The 21,169-nt window shown below is 38.2% G+C and overlaps 2 protein-coding genes and 1 long non-coding RNA gene across 9 annotated transcripts; 1 reads left to right on the plus strand and 2 right to left on the minus strand.

Moving 5' to 3' along the window:
• The first annotated feature begins 879 nt into the window (after positions 1–879).
• On the plus strand, positions 880–12,041 carry LOC146476616 (uncharacterized). 7 transcript variants are annotated; one of them, XM_085114493.1, is made up of 15 exons: positions 890–1,200; positions 1,407–1,446; positions 5,316–5,445; positions 6,228–6,334; positions 6,587–6,707; positions 7,064–7,167; positions 8,212–8,277; positions 8,615–8,735; positions 8,971–9,077; positions 9,306–9,426; positions 9,757–9,860; positions 10,145–10,265; positions 10,350–10,453; positions 10,905–10,970; positions 11,569–12,041. In XM_085114493.1, exons 1-15 carry the CDS (start codon positions 1,091–1,093, stop codon positions 11,785–11,787), a joined length of 1,641 nt encoding a protein of 546 aa, XP_084970619.1. In that variant the 5' UTR covers positions 890–1,090; the 3' UTR covers positions 11,788–12,041. The 7 variants fall into 7 exon arrangements, with proteins under 7 accessions (XP_084970623.1, XP_084970619.1, XP_084970620.1 ...); XM_085114492.1 differs by having other exon boundaries at positions 894–1,200; positions 8,209–8,277; positions 10,908–10,970; XM_085114491.1 differs by having other exon boundaries at positions 901–1,200; positions 8,209–8,277.
• Positions 11,846–12,717, minus strand: LOC146476617 (uncharacterized). The gene is made up of 2 exons (XR_014865612.1): positions 12,037–12,717; positions 11,846–11,996 (listed from the first exon to the last, which is right to left on the minus strand). It is a non-coding gene; the product is annotated as an uncharacterized LOC146476617 (long non-coding RNA).
• Positions 12,718–14,275: 1,558 nt separating this feature from the next.
• Positions 14,276–20,903, minus strand: LOC146476618 (uncharacterized). Its single transcript, XM_085114499.1, has 3 exons — positions 19,626–20,903; positions 16,960–17,028; positions 14,276–15,733 (listed from the first exon to the last, which is right to left on the minus strand). The coding sequence occupies exons 1-3, from the start codon at positions 20,003–20,005 to the stop codon at positions 14,788–14,790; spliced, it is 1,395 nt and encodes a 464-aa protein (XP_084970625.1). The 5' UTR covers positions 20,006–20,903; the 3' UTR covers positions 14,276–14,787.
• Positions 20,904–21,169: the final 266 nt, after the last annotated feature.

Genomic DNA, 21,169 nt, shown 5'->3' on the forward strand with positions numbered 1-21,169 from the left:
GTGAAGTAAGGTTTAATCCGCACCTGTTTGTACACATCGATACATGATTATCTTCCCGTAGTGTAAACAGCAACAAAAAAAGTCATTTTTGAAAAATCCTACGTTTATAAATACAGAATGTCACAGTTTTGAATATATGAAACATATGTTTGAACTGCGAGTGAAAGATAAAATAGAGGAAAGATCGTCGAGGTTATTTTAATTAGTTGCGAAAAGAAAGCCTGAAATAAAGTCTTCGAACCCATGACCTATGCGATGCCAGCCTGTAAAGTGCTTTACCAACTGAGCTATCAAGCCAACTGGGAGCTGGTCATATTATGAGTTCGTGATATACCTTTCTTTCGTAACTACTAAGTTACTTACATAACTGCGAGGATCTTTCTTCTATTTAGAATGTCACAGTCCTGACATGTACAAAACCATCCTCTAGAGATTGTTGTTCGTTCAACCCATTCAGTATATTGTGATTTCTACCAAGAAAAATGTTGCATTGAAATGGAAGAGATTTAGATCTTTTTTTCTGGTGTGAAAGTTCGTCAGTTCACTCCAGCATTTTAGACTTTCATTTTCCCATGCATTCCTGTTTCTCATGCCAGTTTTAAAGTTTTTAGAACTTTTCTGTCCATTTTATGAGCGTTTGTAGGGTTTTCGTACACTAAGAATTATGGGTAAATGTACCAGTCGCCATCTTTTTCGGTACGGCCGGTCGTAAGGCCGTATGTACTGTTTTATGAGGTTTGAAGTCTGAACAAAAATCCTGCAGGTGCTAAAAGCGTTTTGCTAATAGCACGCTCTGATTGGTGATTTGTGTTTCTGGATTTAAAATTCTGAAGAAACGTATTAAGTTTTCCGAAGGTTGTTTGTGGACTTATTTATTTTATCCGAGTAAATACGCTATGTCCGCTTCAAAATTCAGTGAGTCCAGAGACAAGACAACCACTTGTGATCACTTGTACAAAGGTAAGAAGCTGCTAATAAATCATTAAATATAATTAATACCGGCTGAGCTGGTTATCATATTAGTTGCTAACAACCCTTTGTGACGTAATATCAAAGTAATCATCAAATCACTGATCGGAATGTTTCAGTAATGCCGATCATTGGCGCCTTTTGGGGGACCTTTATGGCCGCCAAAGCGATATATGACTACTGCTTTCCAGAAAATGAAGAGTCGGCACAATCAGGATCTTACCAGGAAAGGTATTGTTTGATAACAAAAAATTTTGTTGAAGACGCGGACATGATACGACGACAAAACATCTTGTCACCCAATCAAATCAATTTCCTTTGGATGATTATCTTGGAGTTTCTTTAGACTACTGAGAAAAATACACCATTGATCGAACTTTGCTTACTTCCATCATTGATTGCAATTTTGATCAACTTCGCTTTATTTTTTCTTTTAGCACTGCCGTTAATCAGGAGTCACTTGAACTCACCAACGAGGTAAGTGGAAAGGATTTTCTTGTGAAAATGAGACAAAAAGGAGAGTAGTAAAGGAAACAGCAGTCACATTCGAAAGTGAAAATAGGAAAATTTGTTGGGTAAAAGTGAAGAACAGCTCATCTCCACCGACTCTCGGTCGAATGTCGAATGTCGGCCAACTGTCGGCCGACAGTCGACCGACAGCTGGCCGACAGTCGACCAACAGTTGATCGACAATTGGGAAACAGTCAACAGTGTTTGCGCGAAAAAAACAGTCGGCTGGTACAACTGAAGAGGTTCTGTGTCTCTTGAGTGCGTTATTCAGGGGATTGTCTGTCCTCATCGAGAAAAGCCTTCTGGACACCCAGGCGTTTACTGTTAGCGAACACCATGCGTTATTTTCATTTCGGTCAGCCATCGATCTTGAAGGGAATTTCTTTTAAATGTTTGAGAAATACAAATCACACGAACAGTGTTCCTCTGACTTTGGTTCATCGAGAGCGAACGTCTGTCAAGTACGCGCGTGTGTCGCAACAGCATTATTTCTCTTTTTATACTGCTCAGCGTTTGCCTAACTACCCAAGTCTCCGGTTATTTCTGACGCACGTGAAATATTAACTTTCCGCGAGCTGTTTTCGGTTAACAAACGTTTAAACTGATCCTACAAATCATGGGCTAAAAATGATTGCAAACGGTACAGTGATCTTCCGTCAAACGCAGGACAAATTTGAATCATCGAAGAATCATCCCGTCCCGTCCTATAAAGGCAAACCTAATCTTCTTTCTAAAAATGGCAAACATGGTGAATTTCGATCCATTTACCATTTTGCTAAACATCTTATTAGACCAGTTTTGATTCTACGCAGAACCTCACTTGAACTATGAAAGTGATGTGTTGCTGGTAAAATCTTGAAGAGAAAACAAATAAAATCCGAAAATATTCCAGGAAAAAAACACTTAAGAATTGGTTCATGCTTAGCGTGCGTATATCGAGTTATGGATGCACGCGGGAAGTTTGGAGAGCACGAGAGAAGCGTAAGAGTTGCTCGAGGCGTAGCCGAGAGCAACTCTAGCTTCTTGAGTAAAAAATAAAAGTTTTTTTAATAACACAGCGCGCGCATGCTTCCCCCATCTGACCTGCACACGTCATCGGATGGACGCACGGCCGTGCGTATGTTTAACAATTATTCGCCGAAGGCGAAGTAAATATTGGTGAATATTCCCCGAGACGAAGTCGAGGGGAATATTCACCAATATTTACTGAGCCTGAGGCGAATAATTGTTTTAGTGTAATTAGTCAGGTGATTATCAGAGAAAAACAAGTACCGTCTGAAAAATGTCGGTTTGGTTTGTTTGTTTCAAATCGTCACGCGTCAATGAACAGAGACGCGCAGTCTGCCGATCACAAGCTCAATCGAAATCACATGCGCAATCGATAAACTGCTAACGGCCTCAAGCAGAATGTCAGTATTCTTAAACTGCCGTTTCATTGAGACGAAGCACTGACTTCTGTGAATGAATGTTGGGTTTCTCCGACCCGTTTACCAAAATAGATGGAGATGAACCAGGCTGTTTGGTGTAAAACTCGAGCCGGGATCACAAGTGTTAGCGATAGCATTTTATTGCACAATTTCTTGTTGACATGATGGCTTCGCCGTGTAACGGACGTTTATAAATTACATGGGAGATAAGCTGCTTCAGGTAGGAATTAAGTCATTTGTTGGCTTCACTAAACAAGTACACGGTTGTCGCAGATGAAAATATTTTGTTGTGAGGCGGTGACTTTAGATGGTGGTCGAGAGCCGCTCGAACTGACAACAAACTAGTTTTCAGATTATAAAAACTGTTTTCTTTTCTCGTCACTGAAACGTAAAACTTACAGAGACATTTATTCATCTTGTTTACTTCCATGCTTTCAAATTCTGTCTTAAACTCGTTTTGTTTGTGAAATCATTCTGTTAATAAAGAAAATCTTGCTCGAATTTAACTTAATTTGTTGTCTTCATTTTAAGTCATCGAGATCGACAACATGCAAATTACAAGGGTTTTTATTACAATTAGCAAAATTTTCATCTCTTGCCTTCGAAAAGGATCACCTCGGACTTAGCTGCAACTTTAGTACCCTTCGGAATTGCATTTTCTTTCATCCTATTTACTTCTTTTTCAGAAATGTCAACAAATAGCTAAGCGGCCATTTTGAAAGTTAGTGCTCCCGCTATAATCACCTCGCGCGAGGTGATTATAGCAGGATATGACGCAATCCTCGACCAATCAGATCAACAGAATCTCTATAATCACCTGAGTAATTATACTAATGAGAAATGTACCATGGTGACGCCAATAGGAATTATATTAGGATGCACGCGCGCTATGTTATAAAAAGGAGTAGATGTGGAGTACTATTCCTTTTTTCTGGATTGCTCTCGCACTAATGATGTAGGCTTAAGTGATGTGCGCGCGCGAGTTGACGCAAGCTCATGGAAAACGCGATCTCGGCTACTTCGCGCAAACAAGTTCACGCATGCCCAAAAAGCGATCTTGGCGAAATCCTATTCTATGACGTAATTATTATCCGTGAAAATCTACACTTTCATCTGAATTTTTCGCGTTTTCTTCGGTGAAAGTTCTAAAAACTAGTACAGTGGTTTCAGATAATTTGCCTTAGTTTGCGCTAAATTTTTTAAAACGGAGGAAAAAATGTCTGTTCTCAAACGAGAATGGATGGATGCCAACGGGACCTTAATGGAGATAGGCAAATGAGATCAAATAAGTTACAAGAATAGTCCAACATTTTGCCCGTTATCTCAGTTCTTCCTAGGACACAAAAATTGCTCGCGCGCGTTTCCTATATTTCATGTAGAAACACAAATTGCAGTCTGTAATTTCTCATTTCTAATCGTCTCTTTCTTCAACTTCGCATTTTCTTATAATTTCGAAATCCACTCCCACGGGCAGTTCTTTCCCCTGTTTAATTCTGCTTCGTTTTTTTTTCTCTTTTCCTTTTTTGTCCTGAAATCATCTGTGGCTTTTTTGTTGTATAACAACTCAGCCGCGTACTCATAACAGACAAAAAACTAAAACCTGCAGCGTGTCTTCTAGCAAAGGCTCAGGTAAAAAGACAAACAGACTAACAGAAAAACAGAGAAGCATAGAAAGAGAGAAACAACTGAAACCCTGAGGAGACCACGCTTAAGTAAGAATAGCTGAGTGCGTCGGTTAAGAGCCACTTAATCCTTCTGTTGATAAATTTTGCACCGTTTGTAGTACTAACTAAAGGCAGTACATAACTTTATAACCCCGCGTGGAATCACTGGGTCTTGACCGAAATCACGGTGTGTTTTCACTCCTTGTAGGACTGCTATATTCGCACACGACTTGTCAGAACACTTTCGCTTTATTGGTTAAAGCACAAACACCACAGTTTTATTTAACCTGATACCTGTGCCAGTAGAGCACAGTATACCTCACTAAAACAAGACTAGTCGACAGGAGAAGGTTTTGTTGCAAGTTAAAAAGTTCACAACCTGCTCACTTTCGTGTACTTCAGTCCATTACGGCTCAGTTTTCTGTTGACTTTTCAGGAAAACCATTCCACAGATTTGATGTATAAAACATTTGTTTCACGAAAAAACCTGTGTTATAGCTTCGAGGACCAAACACGTGTATGTGGGTTTGGAGTTGAAAACGGACAGGCAAAACACGACTTAATGTAGTCTAAATGGGATAAGATGTTTCCAAAATGCGCTATGACACACCCCCACCAAGAATTTAGCAGGGCACATAAAAGTGAAATCAAGACTGAATACTAAGCAGAATGAAGTGCACTGTCTCGCGAGGCTTTGGAAAGAAATTTTTTGTAAAAAAAAAAGACTACGTTCTTTTTTTTTCAGACTGACAAGGCCTCCTCTCTTGAGTGTTTAAATACAATAGAAATTGTAACTGATGGCGAAAGCCTACCCGAAACTAATCACCTTAACCTGTCCAATGAAGAGAACCTAAATGGAACTCCAGAAATCGAAGGTAATAGTAACAGTAATAGTAATGCTTATAGTAATGGTATATAGTACTAGTAACGTAAATCTTAATACTAATAGTCCTGGCAATAGTAATGGTAACAATTATAGAAACAGTAAAAGTAATAGGAACAGCAAAAACAATAGTTATAACGTAGTAATAATTGTAATCGTTATAGTAAAAAAAAAGCATTTTTTTCTTCGCAATGCAGTTCACGGGGAAACGGCTACAGCAATGCAGGAGAAAGTCGAGTCAGTACTAAACATTGTCCTTAATTTCTCTAGTCTGTGACCCTTCACCTACAATTGTAGGTGAACGGTCACAGACTAGAGAAATTAAGGACAATGACCAGTCAGTAGATAGTAATAGTAATAGTAATAGTAATAGTCATAGTCATAGTCATAGTCATAGTCATAGTCATAGTCATAGTCATAGTCATAGTCATAGTCATAGTCATAGTCATACTCATAGTAATAGTAATAGTAATAGTCATAGTCATAGTCATAGTCATAGTCATAGTCATAGTCATAGTCATAGTCATAGTCATAGTAATAGTAATAGTAATAGTAATAGTAATAGTAATAATAATAGTAATAGTAATAGTAATAGTAATAGTAATAGTAACAATCTTCCTATCCAAACCAATAAAGAACAAGCAGAGCAAACTGCCGAAGGTGATAATAATACCTATACTAATAGTGATAATTATGGTGATGGTAACAGTAACAGTCATAGTCATAGTCATAGTAATAGTAACAATTCATTTTCTTTCCGTAATGAAGGCGAAGGGGACCAGTCAGTAGAGTGCGCAGTGACTCTTTTCCAAAAGGAAACAGTGACAAAGGACACAAACCATAGCGTGGAGGAAATCACGACAAAGACCCTTCGTGACAAGGTGATAGCTTTGTTAGAAAAACGTTATAAAGGACACATTGCTACCCAAACGTTTTAGAGATATTTTATGTTAAAAGAGTATATTTTTAATCCATTGCGTAAAAATCAGTACAACGTGATCAGGTCAAGTTTGGATTCGTTATGCTTCGTAAACATGTCATACAAAACTTGACATAATTTGGTCTCAAAAAGGTGGGGTTACAAACCGCAACTTAGAATTTAATAACTGTATTGTTTGTTTTCTTTTTATCAGATTGAAGACAAAATTTCTCTCATGGGTTCCAATGCCATGCCATGTCCAAGTGACGATAACGTACTCGACACCAATCTTCCTATCCCGTCCAATAAAGAACTAGCAAAACCAACTGCAGAAGGTAATAATAATACTTATAGTAATGGAGATGGTAATAGAGATAGTCATAGACATAGCCATAGTCATAGATATTAATAGTAATAGTAATAGTAATAGTAATAGTAATAGTAATAGTAATAGTAATAGTAATAGTAATAGTAATAGTAATAGTAATAGTAATAGTAATAGTAATAGTAATAGTAATAGTAATAGTAATAGTAATAGTAATAGTAATAGTAATAGTAATAGTAACGGTAACAGTAACCGTAACGGTAATGGTAATGGTAATGGTAATGGTAATGGTGATGGTCATAGTCATAGTCATAGTCATAGTCATAGTCATAGTAATAGTAACGATTCATTTTTTTTTAAATGAAGGTGAAGGGGACCAGTCACTAGAGCGCGCATCCCAAAAGGAAATAGTGACAAAGGACACAAACCATATTGTGGAGGAAATCACGACAAAGGCCCTTCCTGACAAGGTGATTGCTTTGTTAGAAAAACCTTCAAAGAGACACATTGCCACCCAGGCATTTTAGACGTATTTTATTTTTAGAAGAGTAATTTTTTAGTCCATTGCGTAAATATTAATACTAGGTAATCTGGTACAACTTTGAATACTTTATACTTTGAAGGGTTCTTGAAAAAACTACTTAGAGATGTCAAAGAAAATTTGAGACATTTTGGTCTAAAGGAGTTTGGGGGACAAACCGCAACTTAGAATTCGTCAGAATGAAAAACATAATGATCTACTTAGGGTGAGTATTATAAACAAAATTCAAGCAAAATCGTGAAAATGTTTTACTTCTTACAATAAGAGAGGGAATTTAGCTTTAGCTGAATTTCCGGTCTCAATCTGAAAAAAAAGACATGGCACAAAATGGCAACCGTGAATGCAAAAAGCTTGTCCGACATGAACCCCCAGCCCGATTGAAGGACAATTTGAGGGGGCTGAAAGAAGAAAAAAAAAGTGCTGATTACAATCAGAATCCCTAAAAAAATAGTGATAGTGATAGTGAAAGCCATAATCATAGTCATAGCTAGTCATAATCAGTCATAGCCATAGTCATAGTCATAGTCATAGTCATAGTCATAGTCATAGTCAGTCATAGTCATAGTCATAGTCATAGTCAAAGTCATATTCATATTCATATTCATATTCATAGTCATAGTCATAGTCATAGTCATAGTCATAGTCATCATACTCCAGGAAACAAGTAGAGTCTTTAGTATTTTCTTCCGAAGACGTCAACCTTGATAGAGGTCGTAGAGGAACTTGGGACAAGGAAAACTGACAATAAGAAAACGTATTTATTTGTAGAGGAACGTGTGACAAGTTCCTTTTCATGTTGTGACGTCTTGTCATTGAAAATGAATATTCCACGCGTAAAACACTTTCGGTGACTGGCAGTCCGTAATAGTCAAACAATAGATAAATTACAAGTTATAAGCCTGTTCGTTCATCAATATATAGGGTGACAACGGAAAATGAAATAAGAGTCTACATTGAAAATATTTTATAGAAGGAGGCTGAAGAGCCACGTGAAGTAAAGAGGAAGAAGAAGAAGAGAAGGAAGGCTTCGAAGAAACAGGTTTGTTACTTTTCAACAGAATATTTTTGTTTTCAATTCCCATTTGTGCTCTTTTCATAACTTTGGGAAATGACGCAACGTCCAACGCCTTAACCATTTCAGGCATTTCCAATACGTTTGAAACTGAGAATAATCTCATATGACTCATAGTTAAATCACTCTATTCAAGGGTCAATGTATTTACGACAGGGCTGCAATTCCCATTGAAAAGTTTCAATATCTAAGAATGTCAAAACAAAAACGGATATATATGACGCAAATTGGTTTCAAACAGGTGTGGTTACAAACCACAACTTAGAATTTAATAATTGTATTGTTGTTGTTTTCTTTTTGTCAGATTGAAGACAAGATTTCTCTTATGGGTTCTAGTGCCATGAAATGTCCAAGTGACGATAGCGTACTCGTCTCCAATCTTCCTATCCCGTCCAATAAAGAACAAGCACAGCAAACTGCAGAAGGTGGTAATAATACTTATAGTAATGGAGATGGTAATAGTAATAGTAATAGTAATAGTAATAGTAATAGTAATAGTAATAGTAATAGTAATAGTAATAGTAATAGTAATAGTAATAGTAATAGTAATAGTAATAGTAATAGTAATAGTAATGGTAATAGTAATAGTAATACTAATAGTCATAGCAATATTCATAGTCATAGTAATAGTAACAATTCACTTTTTTTTTTCCAATGAAGGTGAAGGGGACCAGTCAGTAGAGTGTGCATCCCAAAAGGAAATAGTGACAAAGGACACAAACAATAGCAGTGTGGAGGAAATCACGACAAAGGCCCTTCCTGACAAGGTGGTTGCTTTTTTTGAAAAACGTTTTAAGAGAAACATTGCCACCCAATCATGTTAGACGTATTTTATTGCGTAAAAATCAGTACAACGTGATAAGGTCAAGTTTAGATTCGTTATGCTTCGTAAACATGTCATACAAAAATTGACACAAATTGGTATCAAAGAGGTGGGTTTACAAACTGCAACTTAGAATTTAATAATTGTATTGTTGTTGTTTCATTTTTGTGAGATTGAAGACGAGATATCTCTCATGGGTTCCAGTGCCATAGAATGTCCAGGTGACGATAGCGTACTCGACACCAATCTTCTTATCCCGTCCAATAAAGAGCAAGCAGACCAAACTGCAGAAGGTAATAATAAGACTTATAGTAATGGAGATGGTAATAGCCATAGTCATAGTCATAGTCATAGTCATAGTCATAGTCATAGTCATAGTCATAAACATAAACATAGTCATAGCCATAGTCATAGTCATAGTCATAGTCATAGTCATAGTCATAGTCATAGCATTAGTCATAGTCATAGTCATAGTCATAGTCATAGTCATAGTCATAGTCATAGTCATAGTCATAGTCATAGTCATAGTCATAGTCATAGCCATAGTCATAGTCATAGTCATAGTCATAGTCATAGTCATAGTCATAGTCATAGTAACAATTCATTTTTTTCACACAATGAAGGTGAAGGGGACCAGTCACTAGAGTGCCCATCCCAAAAGGAAAGACTGACAACGGACACAAACCATATTGTGGAGGAAATCACGACAAAGGCCCTTCGTGACAAGGTGATTGCTTTGTTAGAAAAATGTTCTAAAGGACACATTGCCACCCAAACGTTTAAGTGATATTTTATGTTAGAAGAGAATATTTTTAATACATTGCCACCCAAACATGTTAGACGTATTTTATTACGTAAAAATCAGTACAACGTGATCAGGTCAAGTTTGGATTCGTTATGCTTGGTAAAGATGTCATAAAAAAATTGACACAAATTGGTATCAAAGAGGTGGGTTTACAAACCGCAACTTAGAATTTAATAATTGTATTGTTGTTGTTTTCTTTTTATCAGATTGAAGACAAGATATCTCTCATGGGTTCCAATGCCATGGAATGTCCAAGTGACGATAGCGTACTCGACACCAATCTTCCTATCCCGTCCAATAAAGAACAAGCAAAACAAACTGCAGAAGGTAATAATAATACTTATAGTAATGGAGATGGTAATAGACATAGTCATAGTCATAGTCACAATTCTTTTTTTTTTCGCAATGAAGGTGAAGGGGACCAGTCAGTAGAGTGCACATCCCAAAAGGAAAGACTCACAAAGGACACAAACCATATTGTGGAGGAAATCACGACAAAGGCCCTTCCTGACAAGGTGATTGCTTTGTTAGAAAAACGTTCTAAGAGACACATTGCCACCCAGTCAGTTTAGACGTATTTTATTTTTCGATTGCGTAAATATTAATAGAAGGTGATCTGGTACAACTTTGGATACTTTACGCTTTGAAGGGTCTTGAGAAAACTACTTATAGATGTCAGAGAAAATTTGACACAATTTGGTGTAAAGGAGTATTGGGGGAAAAAACGCAACTTAGAATACGTCAGATTGAAAAAAAAAAAAAGATCTAATACTATTATAAGAAAATTCAAGCAAAATCATAAAAATGTTTTACTTCTTACAATCAGTAAAACACTTTCGGTGACTGGCAGTCCGTAATAGTCAAGGAGGAGATAAATTACAAGTAATGTATAAGGCTGTTCGTTCATCAATATATAGGGTGACAACGGATAATCAAATAAGAGTCTACATTGAAAATATTTTATAGAAGGAGGCTGAAGAGCCACGTGAAGTAAAGAGGAAGAAGAAGAGAAAGAAGGCTTCGAAGAAACAGGTTTGTTACTTTACAACAGAATAATTTTGTTTTCAATTCCCATTTGTGCTCTTTTTATAACTTTGGGAAATGACGCAACGTCCAACGACTTAACTCCTTCAGGCATTCCCAATACGTTTGGAACTGAGAATAATCTCAAATGACGCAAAATTAAATCACTCTATTCAAGTGTCAATGTATTTACGAAAGAGCTGCAATTCCCATTGACAAGTTTCAATATCTAAGAATGTCAAAACAAAAACGGATATATAAGGCAAGCAATAAGTGATTACAACAGAAAGCATTTGCCGAGGTAGGTTGATATTTAGTTATAATGTATTATTGTAGTTAGTTATTGTATTATATTACATTTATCCATTTGTATGAAACTTTCAATAACAATTTTTATATCCTCTCTTGCAATATATTATGCCTTTTTAATATATTATCAGCTTGTAACATAACAAATATGTTTATCTTATGAATTAAATCAAAATATTGATTGATTGATTGATTGATTGATGAAGCTGACACATAATCAGCGAACGCCAAATCAAAGGTTTTCTTGACTTATAGTTGTTTTAAAAGTTAACTTGTTCACAATCTTAAACTTGTGCAGAGTGCAATGGATGCTGGGTTATCTTCTCCTTGTCCCTGTCCTCCGCCGATGGTCCGTGCAGGCTTATTTCAAATGAATTTATTACTGAACGACGTACCGCGGTACCTGGGGCGATGCGTACAAAACAGTTGGAATCCTCCCTACACTTATCCTTCAGAGTTGCCAGTAACGACTTCCTACGCTGAGCTACCAGCACTCCTGAATCTTAATGACGCCTAAAATTTCAGCAATGCTTAAAATGCTACCGGAGGCAAATGATCTGAAGGCTGGGACTTTATTTGTTGTTTTTTTGTTTTTGTTTGGAGTTTTTCACAACGAACACACGAATTAGATCAAACGAGTCGACTTACTGTTGTTACTGATGACATCATTATCAAGATAAATGTTAGTAATGTTGGGATGGAGTCTTATATGAATAGGATTAAGAACTAAAGTGACATTCAATGAGTGGAAAAGTCGCTGGAATACTTGTTTCTTCCTAATATTGTTATGCTGGTATGCTGTAAGTGACATGATTAGTAATAAATGTTTGATAGTGGCATCGATCATGGTTGGTAGGATAGTGAAGGAGTGCAAAGTTAGCTTCCAATTGTCGCACTCACCAACGAATGATTTCAAGGCCGATGATAATCAGTAGCCTCTTTTCACCATAGTCCTCCATTTACTAGGTCAATTTTGCAACGTCCGTCAACATGACTATCGACTGGAGAAGAATTCGACGGTTTTTTCACGCGCTGATTTAAAGTTTGGTGCAATTTTTGGTGATGCTTACGCCGAGAAAGGGTAGTTGTCCGTATTCGTCAATCCGCATGGGGGGGGGGGGGGGGGGTGAGTGTTAGCGTAGGGTCTTTTGAATTCAAAACACAAAGTAATGCAGGTTCCGCTGTAGTACTCAACATATGACAAAAATGTTGTCAGCAATTGACATCGCTTGTAGTAACTGGGTATTTCATCTTCCTCGTTGACTTTATTCTGTAACGAACGCATTAAAGCGTTTCTTTGGGGGTGGCCCAGTTACGTCATCATCGATTGTGATCCCACTGCCACGTCGGTTTCATCGTATAATCCTGTCAAAAAACAAAAACAAAAAAACACAGAAAAAAAACAAAAAACACAAAAATCACTTAAAATACCACACACAAAAATCACAAAAACAAAAAAACAAAAAATCGCAAATAACAAAACAAAAAAGCCAAAAAATCACAAAAAAACAACAACAAAAAAACCCACAAAAAACAAAAAAACAACAACAACAAAAAAAAAAAAACACAAACATCACAAAAAAACACAAAATCATGACAGTGAATTATATCGACAAATCAAGGGTGACGCAGTGACGGGGATCCCTCTTGTGCCGCTTTAATTAAGTGAACAAGTTTACGTGTTCGCTAGAGGAAAAACTCCTCGAGAAGGTTAAATGTCCATTTACCACGTTATGTTGACGACACATTTGCCAACTCGCCGAACACGACAGCGGCTGACATCCTCAAAATCAAGGATCAGAAACCGAAGATAGCGAACGAGTTGTGCGATGTTAACCTTAAATGCGGTACATGAGATCAGGACCACATGTATGTTAAGGCTGACATCCTCAAAATCAAGGAACAGAAACCGAAGATAGCGAACGAGTTGTGCGGTGTTAACCTTCTTTAATGCGGTACATGATATTACGACTACACCATGTTAAGTTACACCAACCGACATTTGTAACAACGTAATGCCCAAATAAAACAGCTTGAATTCATCAGTGGGGCAGCACATGTATATTACCAGCTGAATAATCCATCTTTCAACCGAAAATCGTTTTCGATATTTCGAAAGTGTCGAAAGTAAATTTGATTGTCGTGTCCTGATTATAGGACGCTACTCAGTAAACGAGTAAAAACCATCCCTAAACATCTAATAGATTCAACTAGCCCGAAATTAATCCAATAATTTCCCTCATGTTGCAATGTCACTTTTATGTTAACTGTTAATCTTATGAATATTCAACTCCATTCCTTCATTGTCAACATCTGTCCCGATCATGACGTTGGTGGTAAACGCGGGGCGTCGACTCACTTGAATCGTTCATTTTTTGTGTGAGGTGTTTCTCAAATCCGGCTCCTATCATGCCAAATGTTACGATGTGAATTCAAAGTAAAATAATTATCATGATTTGTACTGAGCAGTGTGAGTTTTTCTTTTTACCTGTTATTGTCACAAGAATAAAGAAGTCCGTGCGAAAGGAATAACTGCTTCTATTATTTCTCTCAGTTAGTGCGCGCGGTGTGATTGGTCAATTTTGCAGGCCGTATTTCACTGTACGCCCCGCTAAACTTGAACTCCTTTCCTTTCCCGCGCGAGATATAATAAATATCTTACTAACCTCGTTTTCTTGGTCCGTACTGTAGGTTACGGATCCTCGCTTTTACCCGTTGATTCATGGCCCAAGCGGTCAACTAACAGTTACAGTACGTACCTCGACCTCGGTTAGCAAGAGGAATACATCGCGTGCGTACATGATTGCGATGCTCTCTCGTAAATGTTACCATCCGCAGTTAAATATAAAATTTTATAAATATTACAATTTTCTCAGCAGTTTACGAAAGCAAAAATCACCTCTCTCATCTCAGTCAATAACTTTAAAACAAAACCCCGCTACTGAGAAATCCATAGCCAATGTGAAATGGTTTTCACGCGCAAAGAAAACAACTGAACACTTGAACCGAGTTAAAAACAACTTTAATATGTCAAAACTCAATATATTACTATAATATATCGTTACTCTTTATATTCTATATAATGCTTCAACCCGGTAACTTTTCCGTGACTTAATAGACTCTTCAGTTTTCAACCCTTCATGGAGCCAATAAATACTCGGACAGTAAAAACATTGAACAAGTGTATAGGGCTATTATAGTGAATGTTTGGGCATAAACAGGGTTAAAATCCGGGAACACGATTTGTGACTAAAAGGGGTGAGGGAGTATAGTTAAAACTGTCTTGAAATAACTTATCATTAGGGATGATAGTATATTCAATTTTATGGTACATTATTTTACAATTTACAAACGGATCTGCAGGAAATTCTATAAGAAACAAATTCATCTTTGTGCTTACTACGAGTATTGCAATTGTCACTAAGATAGATATTTTTGTATTTTCTGTTTGTGTTGATTGAAAAACAAGGACGAGTAACCCCAGGATTATCAGGGAAAAGAACAACTAAGGCGTTCTCTAATTGTGAAAATCCGCCAGAGCAGTAGCTCTTAGTTTCCTCTCCGCAGGCTTAAACGAGCGGGCCTCCAACACGTGATGGAAGTTCCTTTTACCAAATTTAGTCAGGTATTGAAGCGGTAAATTATGGTTGCCAAAAGCTTTTTCTTCTGTCTTTGGCCTTTCTTTACTCTCCTCTTTGGCACGACCTTGACTTGTAGCTTTGGGTGGAGGGCCTGTTTGATGCCCTAGAATTCGAATAAAGGCGGTTTCGCTCGGAAGTTTCGTACCCGTTTGATAGGGTTTCCGGACGCCCTCGGCTGTATTCGGAGCTGTTGAGCTAAACACTTCGCATTTGCCGACCGCAACCCGGGACGGCCGCGTCGATTTTGATTTTGGAGATGGCACCGTAGTTCCCAAATGAAGATTTCCTCGCGAAATTAACTGTCGAGCGGCGCTTTCATCACTATCACTGTTTGGAATATTTTCAGCTCTTTTTTCAACTTTCGTAGTCTCGAGTGTCTTTTCTTTTGGTATCTTTTTTTGATTTTTAACATGACATTCTGTCCACTGGAATTTTGGAAGTCGGATCCTTTCCTTTTGTACCCGTTTCGTTTCATCCTTTGACTGGCTCTTGGCCAAGTTTAAAAATGGTTTGTCCTGCATTTGATGAGGTACGTCCGGTTTTGATGACACCGATGGCAGAACAGTGTCTTTTGTCGCCTCCGGTACTGCTTGAATTAGCTCGCGGCGATTTTTTCCTTCATCAGTTTTGTCTTCTCTCTCCTCTTCCTCTAATGACATACTCAGTTTCCCTTGTTCGACTCTCTCTGAAACTTGTTTGCTGTAAGAAGAAGTTACAATGAACGGTAATCCTTGATTGTTTAGTTTGGTGCTGTTGCCTGGTGCCGTCTTTCGATCGCCGTTCTCTGTCCTTTTCCCAGTAAGGCAGATGTTCTGTAAGTCACTGCAGAAAACAAGCATGGAGAAAAGTTCTCGTAAAGAGCTCACCTAAGTCGAGTCGGGCAAAACGAAGGGAAGAGTTTGCCATCGATTCTCATGAAAATTCAACTGTGCACTGCTAGCAATGGCTAGCCTGCGTAGCAGTCGTTTCCGTTTCCTTCAAGCCAAGCGGGGTAAGCGCACGAGGGCATTGGGCTCCTACTTTTTTGCTCCTTTTTGCTAAATGCTCTCGCGCGCTTACCCCGCTTGGCTTGAAGGAAACGGAAACGATTGCTACGCAGGCTAAGCAGTGGCTTTTTCGATACTCGAGCGAGAAGGCAAACCGAAGAGCGACGTGCGCTCAACCAGAATGGAACGAGCACATGAGAAGAGTAGTTCAGGTTGAGACTGTGTAGCGCCATTAATAAATTTAGTTTTGAGGAAGTAGTAGTTTTTGTCGGGCGCTGAGAATGCAGGCTCGGTGATAGGATATCTGCAATCTGTCCTGAAGAAACTGCGAACCTGCCAGTCATGAAACACTTCTCTCTTGGTCACACGATGGAAGACACAATGGTGTACGTGGTGAGAACGGGCTTTCGTATCACCACGGAAAGACACCGTGCTAGTCTGAAATTTCGGCCGTCTCCTCACCCTAACCCACAGGTGTGGATTAGGGGGAGGAGACGGCTGACATTTCAGACTAACACCGTGCAGAGGGCCGTCAAAAGCTTAGATGTCGAACTCTCTAACCCCGCGGCATAAACATACACTGTAGAATTCAATGTAGCCCCGTAACGTCTGAACTTTTGACAATATTCTCAGCGCCCAATGTAAACTACTACGTCAAAACTAAAAATGAAAGATAATGGGAACGAGGCGCTTCTTCCTCAACACTCACTTTGCTCGCGCGTTCTAATTCGGTTTTTTCCCTGGCAGTCTAATTCAAATGAAACAGATTGAAACTCCTCAAATTAAGAGCACCTGAGAGTCGATAGCGCACAAGAGAACCGAGGTTATATTAACAAAGGCCGGTGCTAAACCACTGGAAAATCATGTGCTTCTTCCGTTTACTATCAATGGCCTCTGTAAGTTAGTGGCGAAATTCAAAAGGTGTCCAAACTGTCCATGCGCGAGTTTCATATTCTTCAGTTGGTACCTTCGTTGTGGTTCGGTGTCAAAGGGCGTCAGACTGTTCTTTACATAGCTTTTTAGAAATAATATACTTCAATGTAAAAATGAATCACCACTCACCTTCTCATAGCGGCCACTTTGTAGTAGTCAGACATGGCCTCGATGAACTTTGCTCGGTCAAATTTTTGGCTGAAGGGAGAATGGAAAGAAGACAATGTGAAATTCATGAATTTTTCAGAAGCGATGTTTTATGAAAATTATTTGACATCGGATTTCCATACAAACACTGTTATTTCAAGACGAGTTTGCCAACTCGTCAAAATGGCGTCGAAAACCGTGATAAGGCCTATCGTGTACATCTGGAGAAAATACAAGGCGAGCAATTACGAGGTCGTCTCCTAACCTCTCCAATTTGTTTATGGGAGTAACTCAGATTTTTTGTCGACAAAATAATAATCTTCGATAGTCCTTGAATGATGAAAAAGTTTTTGGAAAGGGGGCAAATGTCTCCATTCCCTCACAAGTGACGAGTTACGATTTATGTGCAAACAAGTCGAGCAAATCTGTCAACGGTTAAAGAAAATCAGATACCGGTTTAAAACTGAGAAGATGCAAACAACACATTTCCACTGAACACTGAGACGCTTTAAATGAAAGAGAATAAAAGAAAAATTAACCGTTTACCTTTCTCCTCTCATTAAGTGTTCTACGGTTTTAGGGAGATGGAAATTACAACTTGTGCGTATCACAACTTTTATATATCACTGTACATGTTTGCAAGGCAAGAACAACCAATATGTCCTCACACGCGAACAGTCTAGACATGCAGAAAACTGGCCTTATCAAAAGATTGTGAGAAATACGATTCAGGGAGCGGGTCGGGCTTTTGGTTGGCAGTTCGAGCCGCGAAGCTTTTCTTGGGTAGCTACTGATCACATCACCACAGAAGATTACGAATAGAAATCACTTCAATAACACGATTGAAAAGTATTTCCAAAATGGTTTGATTTTTGTCTGATTTAATCGAAAACCCTGGGCAATGTTTAATCATGGCGTTTAGCTCGAATAGGTTTAAAGTAAACATGACAACTAAACTGAATTTTATGGCAATAAAACAAACACATTAACATAAACGGAAACAATATTAAACACATTCTCGCTGGCTTGGTGAACGTTAAACTAACGTTCTTTATACCATTGTACTTCGCACCAGCCGAACGCTTGTAAGAGAAAACGTAGCCAACGCTGTTCGGTTTGAACATGAAAATTTTGAACGAACTGCAAATCAGAATGACATCAATCAAACTGATACATCGTTATTTTATTGGTTTTTGTGAGAAACACTGTATATACAAAGGGTCGAATTTAGTTTCGTTCCTAATGGTCGTGCAAAACAGACCGTCGGCGCAAGCAATGCATCATAATACTGCGACACTTAAATGCCGCAAACGAAAAAGAATAAAAACAAAATTAACCATTTACCTTTTTCCCTCTTATTAAGTGTTCTGCTGTTTTGGCCGGAGATGCCAATTGTAACAACTTAATTCTTGAACGAGGATTTTTTGCCGCTAGCTGGAGGATAGTCGAAAACGAACATTTCAGATATTCAACTTGCTATGACCATCCCGCACTTCATATGCATCGGTTGATAACATAATTATCGCTTGAATTATTTCAATGTTAAACGGAAGATTGAAAAATTCACTGTTGTTGAACTAAGCGAATTAGCTTTAAGATAAACATTGACATATGAATATTTATCTTTCAAGACAGCGAAACAACGGAAGAAATTGCATTTGTTGAAATGCCTTACCGATCAATCGCGCCTGTCTTGAAAATACAAAATTGAAAAAGTTGCAAAAGCTAAGCCTATGGTCGAGATTTCGCGAGACTTTTGACTTGCTACCGAACCTGCAAAACAGAATCATTAATTTCTATGGAAAAGGCTCGTGCACACTAGTGTTTATATCACTATACGTGCTTGCAAGCAAGGAACCATCAATATTACCGCGTTTGCAAACAGCTTGATGCGGGAAACTGGCCTTATACCGCGATGTCCCAATATTCCTAAAAATACAATAAGTAGTATCAAGCGATGAACCGAGTTGGGACTTCGATCTTCACTGTACCAGCGGCTGGTAGTTCGAGCCTGGGGCTTTTCTTGGCAAAGAAATTTACCGGTCAACACCGCGAGAGGTTAGATTTAGGAAAAAAATTTCAAAAACCCGATTGAAAAGGACCGTGACGTTTAAAATGTATTGCTTTGTCTGATTTAATCAAAAACCCTCGGGCAAAATGTCTGATCAACAGAATAAACATGGCTTTCACGTCATATAGTTTCATGTTAAACTGTAACTTCAAGGCAATAAGACAACCGCACTAAGATAAACGGTAACAGTAAGCCATACGTATTCTCGCTGGCTTTGTGAATATTCCGTTCTTGCGCAATGGTACTTCGCGCCTAGAAAACACCTATCGGAAGGGACTAGTTCAACCCTATTCAATTTTTTGAGGACTATTTTGTGCAAACAGATCAGTATGACATCAATCAAACTGACATATCATTATTTTGATGGCCTTCGCATTGAAAACCACTGCTATATTAAATAGGGTTATTTTTTAAATGTTTTGTTTCAAACGTGATTTCAAAGGCGTAGACAGTGATGAAGGTTTCCTTCACATAAAGCTTAAGAGCCCACATGTTACTACATTTAAACAAGTTTTTTCGTGTTCACAACGAATAAAACCTAGTCAAACAATTAAAAAGTAATATCAATGAACCTTACCTTGAGTTGCTAATCTTGGGCAAGTATGGATCAGGTACATCCACTCCCAAAACTGGCCTCCATTCTGCCTCTTTTTCCAAACAAGCACTGCTATGGTTTTCTCGATACTGTTCGATGTAGCGGTTAGATTTCTCATAATGACGGAAAACAAACCCGCATTCGGTCAGCGAAAACTTTCTCTCCTTCTTCCCGTTGCTAAACGACGCGTATGTTTTCGTCGGCTTTGATCGGGAAACTCGTTTCTCGAGCGAAGGCGCCCAGCCGCAAACCATATCTTTTTCCCAGGCTTTGCTACAAACGCAACAACAATCTTCCGTTCGTAGCAAGCGATTTTCAGCCGAATCGCTGTCATCGTCTGGGTCTTCGCCGAGAATCTCCATTGCGTTTAGTCACAGAAACATAAACTAACACATTTTATGTTAATGTGCTTCCTTAGGCACTCAGCTGGGCATTAAATTATTGATTTTTCTCTTGAGTGACTTGGCGGAAGCCTCGTCTGATTGGTTGGACTAAGCACAGTTAAACAATAGCATGGAAATTACTATCGCTGGATTTTAAGGAAACAATAATCATCGATTGTCGTATATTGTTTCTGTAAAGCTACGACAATTTTCACATTCTTAGCTGTTAATTCATACTTCAAAAGAAGACAAGTATTGCATGCACGCAACAAAAAAAAGTTGTAGACTTAAACGAAGACGCGATAATTTGAAGATTCAGCAAATTAAAAGTAAAAATATTGGCCTTCATTTACACGTCGGCCAACACAACAATCGAATCCCGACTATAGTCGTAACGGGAAATAAAAATAATACATTTAAGTCTTGCAGCCACAAGTGACTCCAAATTTTGCGTGTGTCACCAAGAACCCAAGTATTTTATTCGCAACGCGACACGAGTTCGAACTTCCTTTCGAACACGGAAATTATTGAAAATTTTTCCTTTCCATCTTTTCTCGACTCCACTTGAGGGCGGAGGACCATCTGAAAAACAACAACTCATTTTCCATTAATTTTTGTACATGTAGGGTTTTACTCTATACTATAGGAAACCATATACTTCTTTAAAGTTGTGTAACAAAGAACAAGAGACTGAAAAAAGTTTCAGGGCTCAGAAGTTATCTGTAATTGGATATGCAAAATACAGACAGACTAAACCTATTAAACGGCGGAGGTAGCGAGAAATATACAAAATGGCTGTAACAATAACTGTAATACTAATTCAGATATTGTAGCCATTTTGTTTATTTTTCGCAACCTCCGCCGTTACGATCAGTCTGCCGTCAATATTTTGTATTTGAAATAATTTGCTGATCCAGGTCTACAAGAGATCCGGCACCACTCATTGGTTTGTCGCTGTGGTCTTGCAGATTTTAATTGTAATTTGATATTAACCTTGAGGCGGTGGTCCACATGAAATTATCTTCAAAAACTGTTTTTTACGCTTGCTTCAGAAATTCTAATAAGATTAAATTTAGAAATACAGTTAACTATAAAAATGAGCGAAAAAAACGGAACGACGTTTCGGTGTCATCCTGGCACCAT

The sequence above is a fragment of the Pavona decussata genome, unplaced genomic scaffold (assembly GCF_977016875.1).
Source record: "Pavona decussata unplaced genomic scaffold, jaPavDecu1.1 SCAFFOLD_76, whole genome shotgun sequence".
NCBI lineage: Eukaryota > Metazoa > Cnidaria > Anthozoa > Scleractinia > Agariciidae > Pavona > Pavona decussata.

Bases quoted from the DNA above. Each gene is read 5' to 3' on its own strand.
- LOC146476616 (XM_085114491.1), top strand. From the start codon at position 1,091: ATGCCGATCATTGGCGCCTTTTGGGGGACCTTTATGGCCGCCAAAGCG. The intron at 1,201-1,406 runs GTATTGTTTGAT...TTTTTCTTTTAG, and splicing joins TCAGGATCTTACCAGGAAAG to CACTGCCGTTAATCAGGAGT. The intron at 10,454-10,904 runs GTGATTGCTTTG...AATATTTTATAG, and splicing joins CAAAGGCCCTTCCTGACAAG to AAGGAGGCTGAAGAGCCACG.
- LOC146476618 (XM_085114499.1), bottom strand. From the start codon at position 20,005: ATGGAGATTCTCGGCGAAGACCCAGACGATGACAGCGATTCGGCTGAA. The intron at 17,029-19,625 runs GTAAGGTTCATT...TTCTCCCTTCAG, and splicing joins CCCAAGATTAGCAACTCAAG to CCAAAAATTTGACCGAGCAA. The intron at 15,734-16,959 runs GTGAGTGGTGAT...TGTTTTCTGCAG, and splicing joins AAAGTGGCCGCTATGAGAAG to TGACTTACAGAACATCTGCC.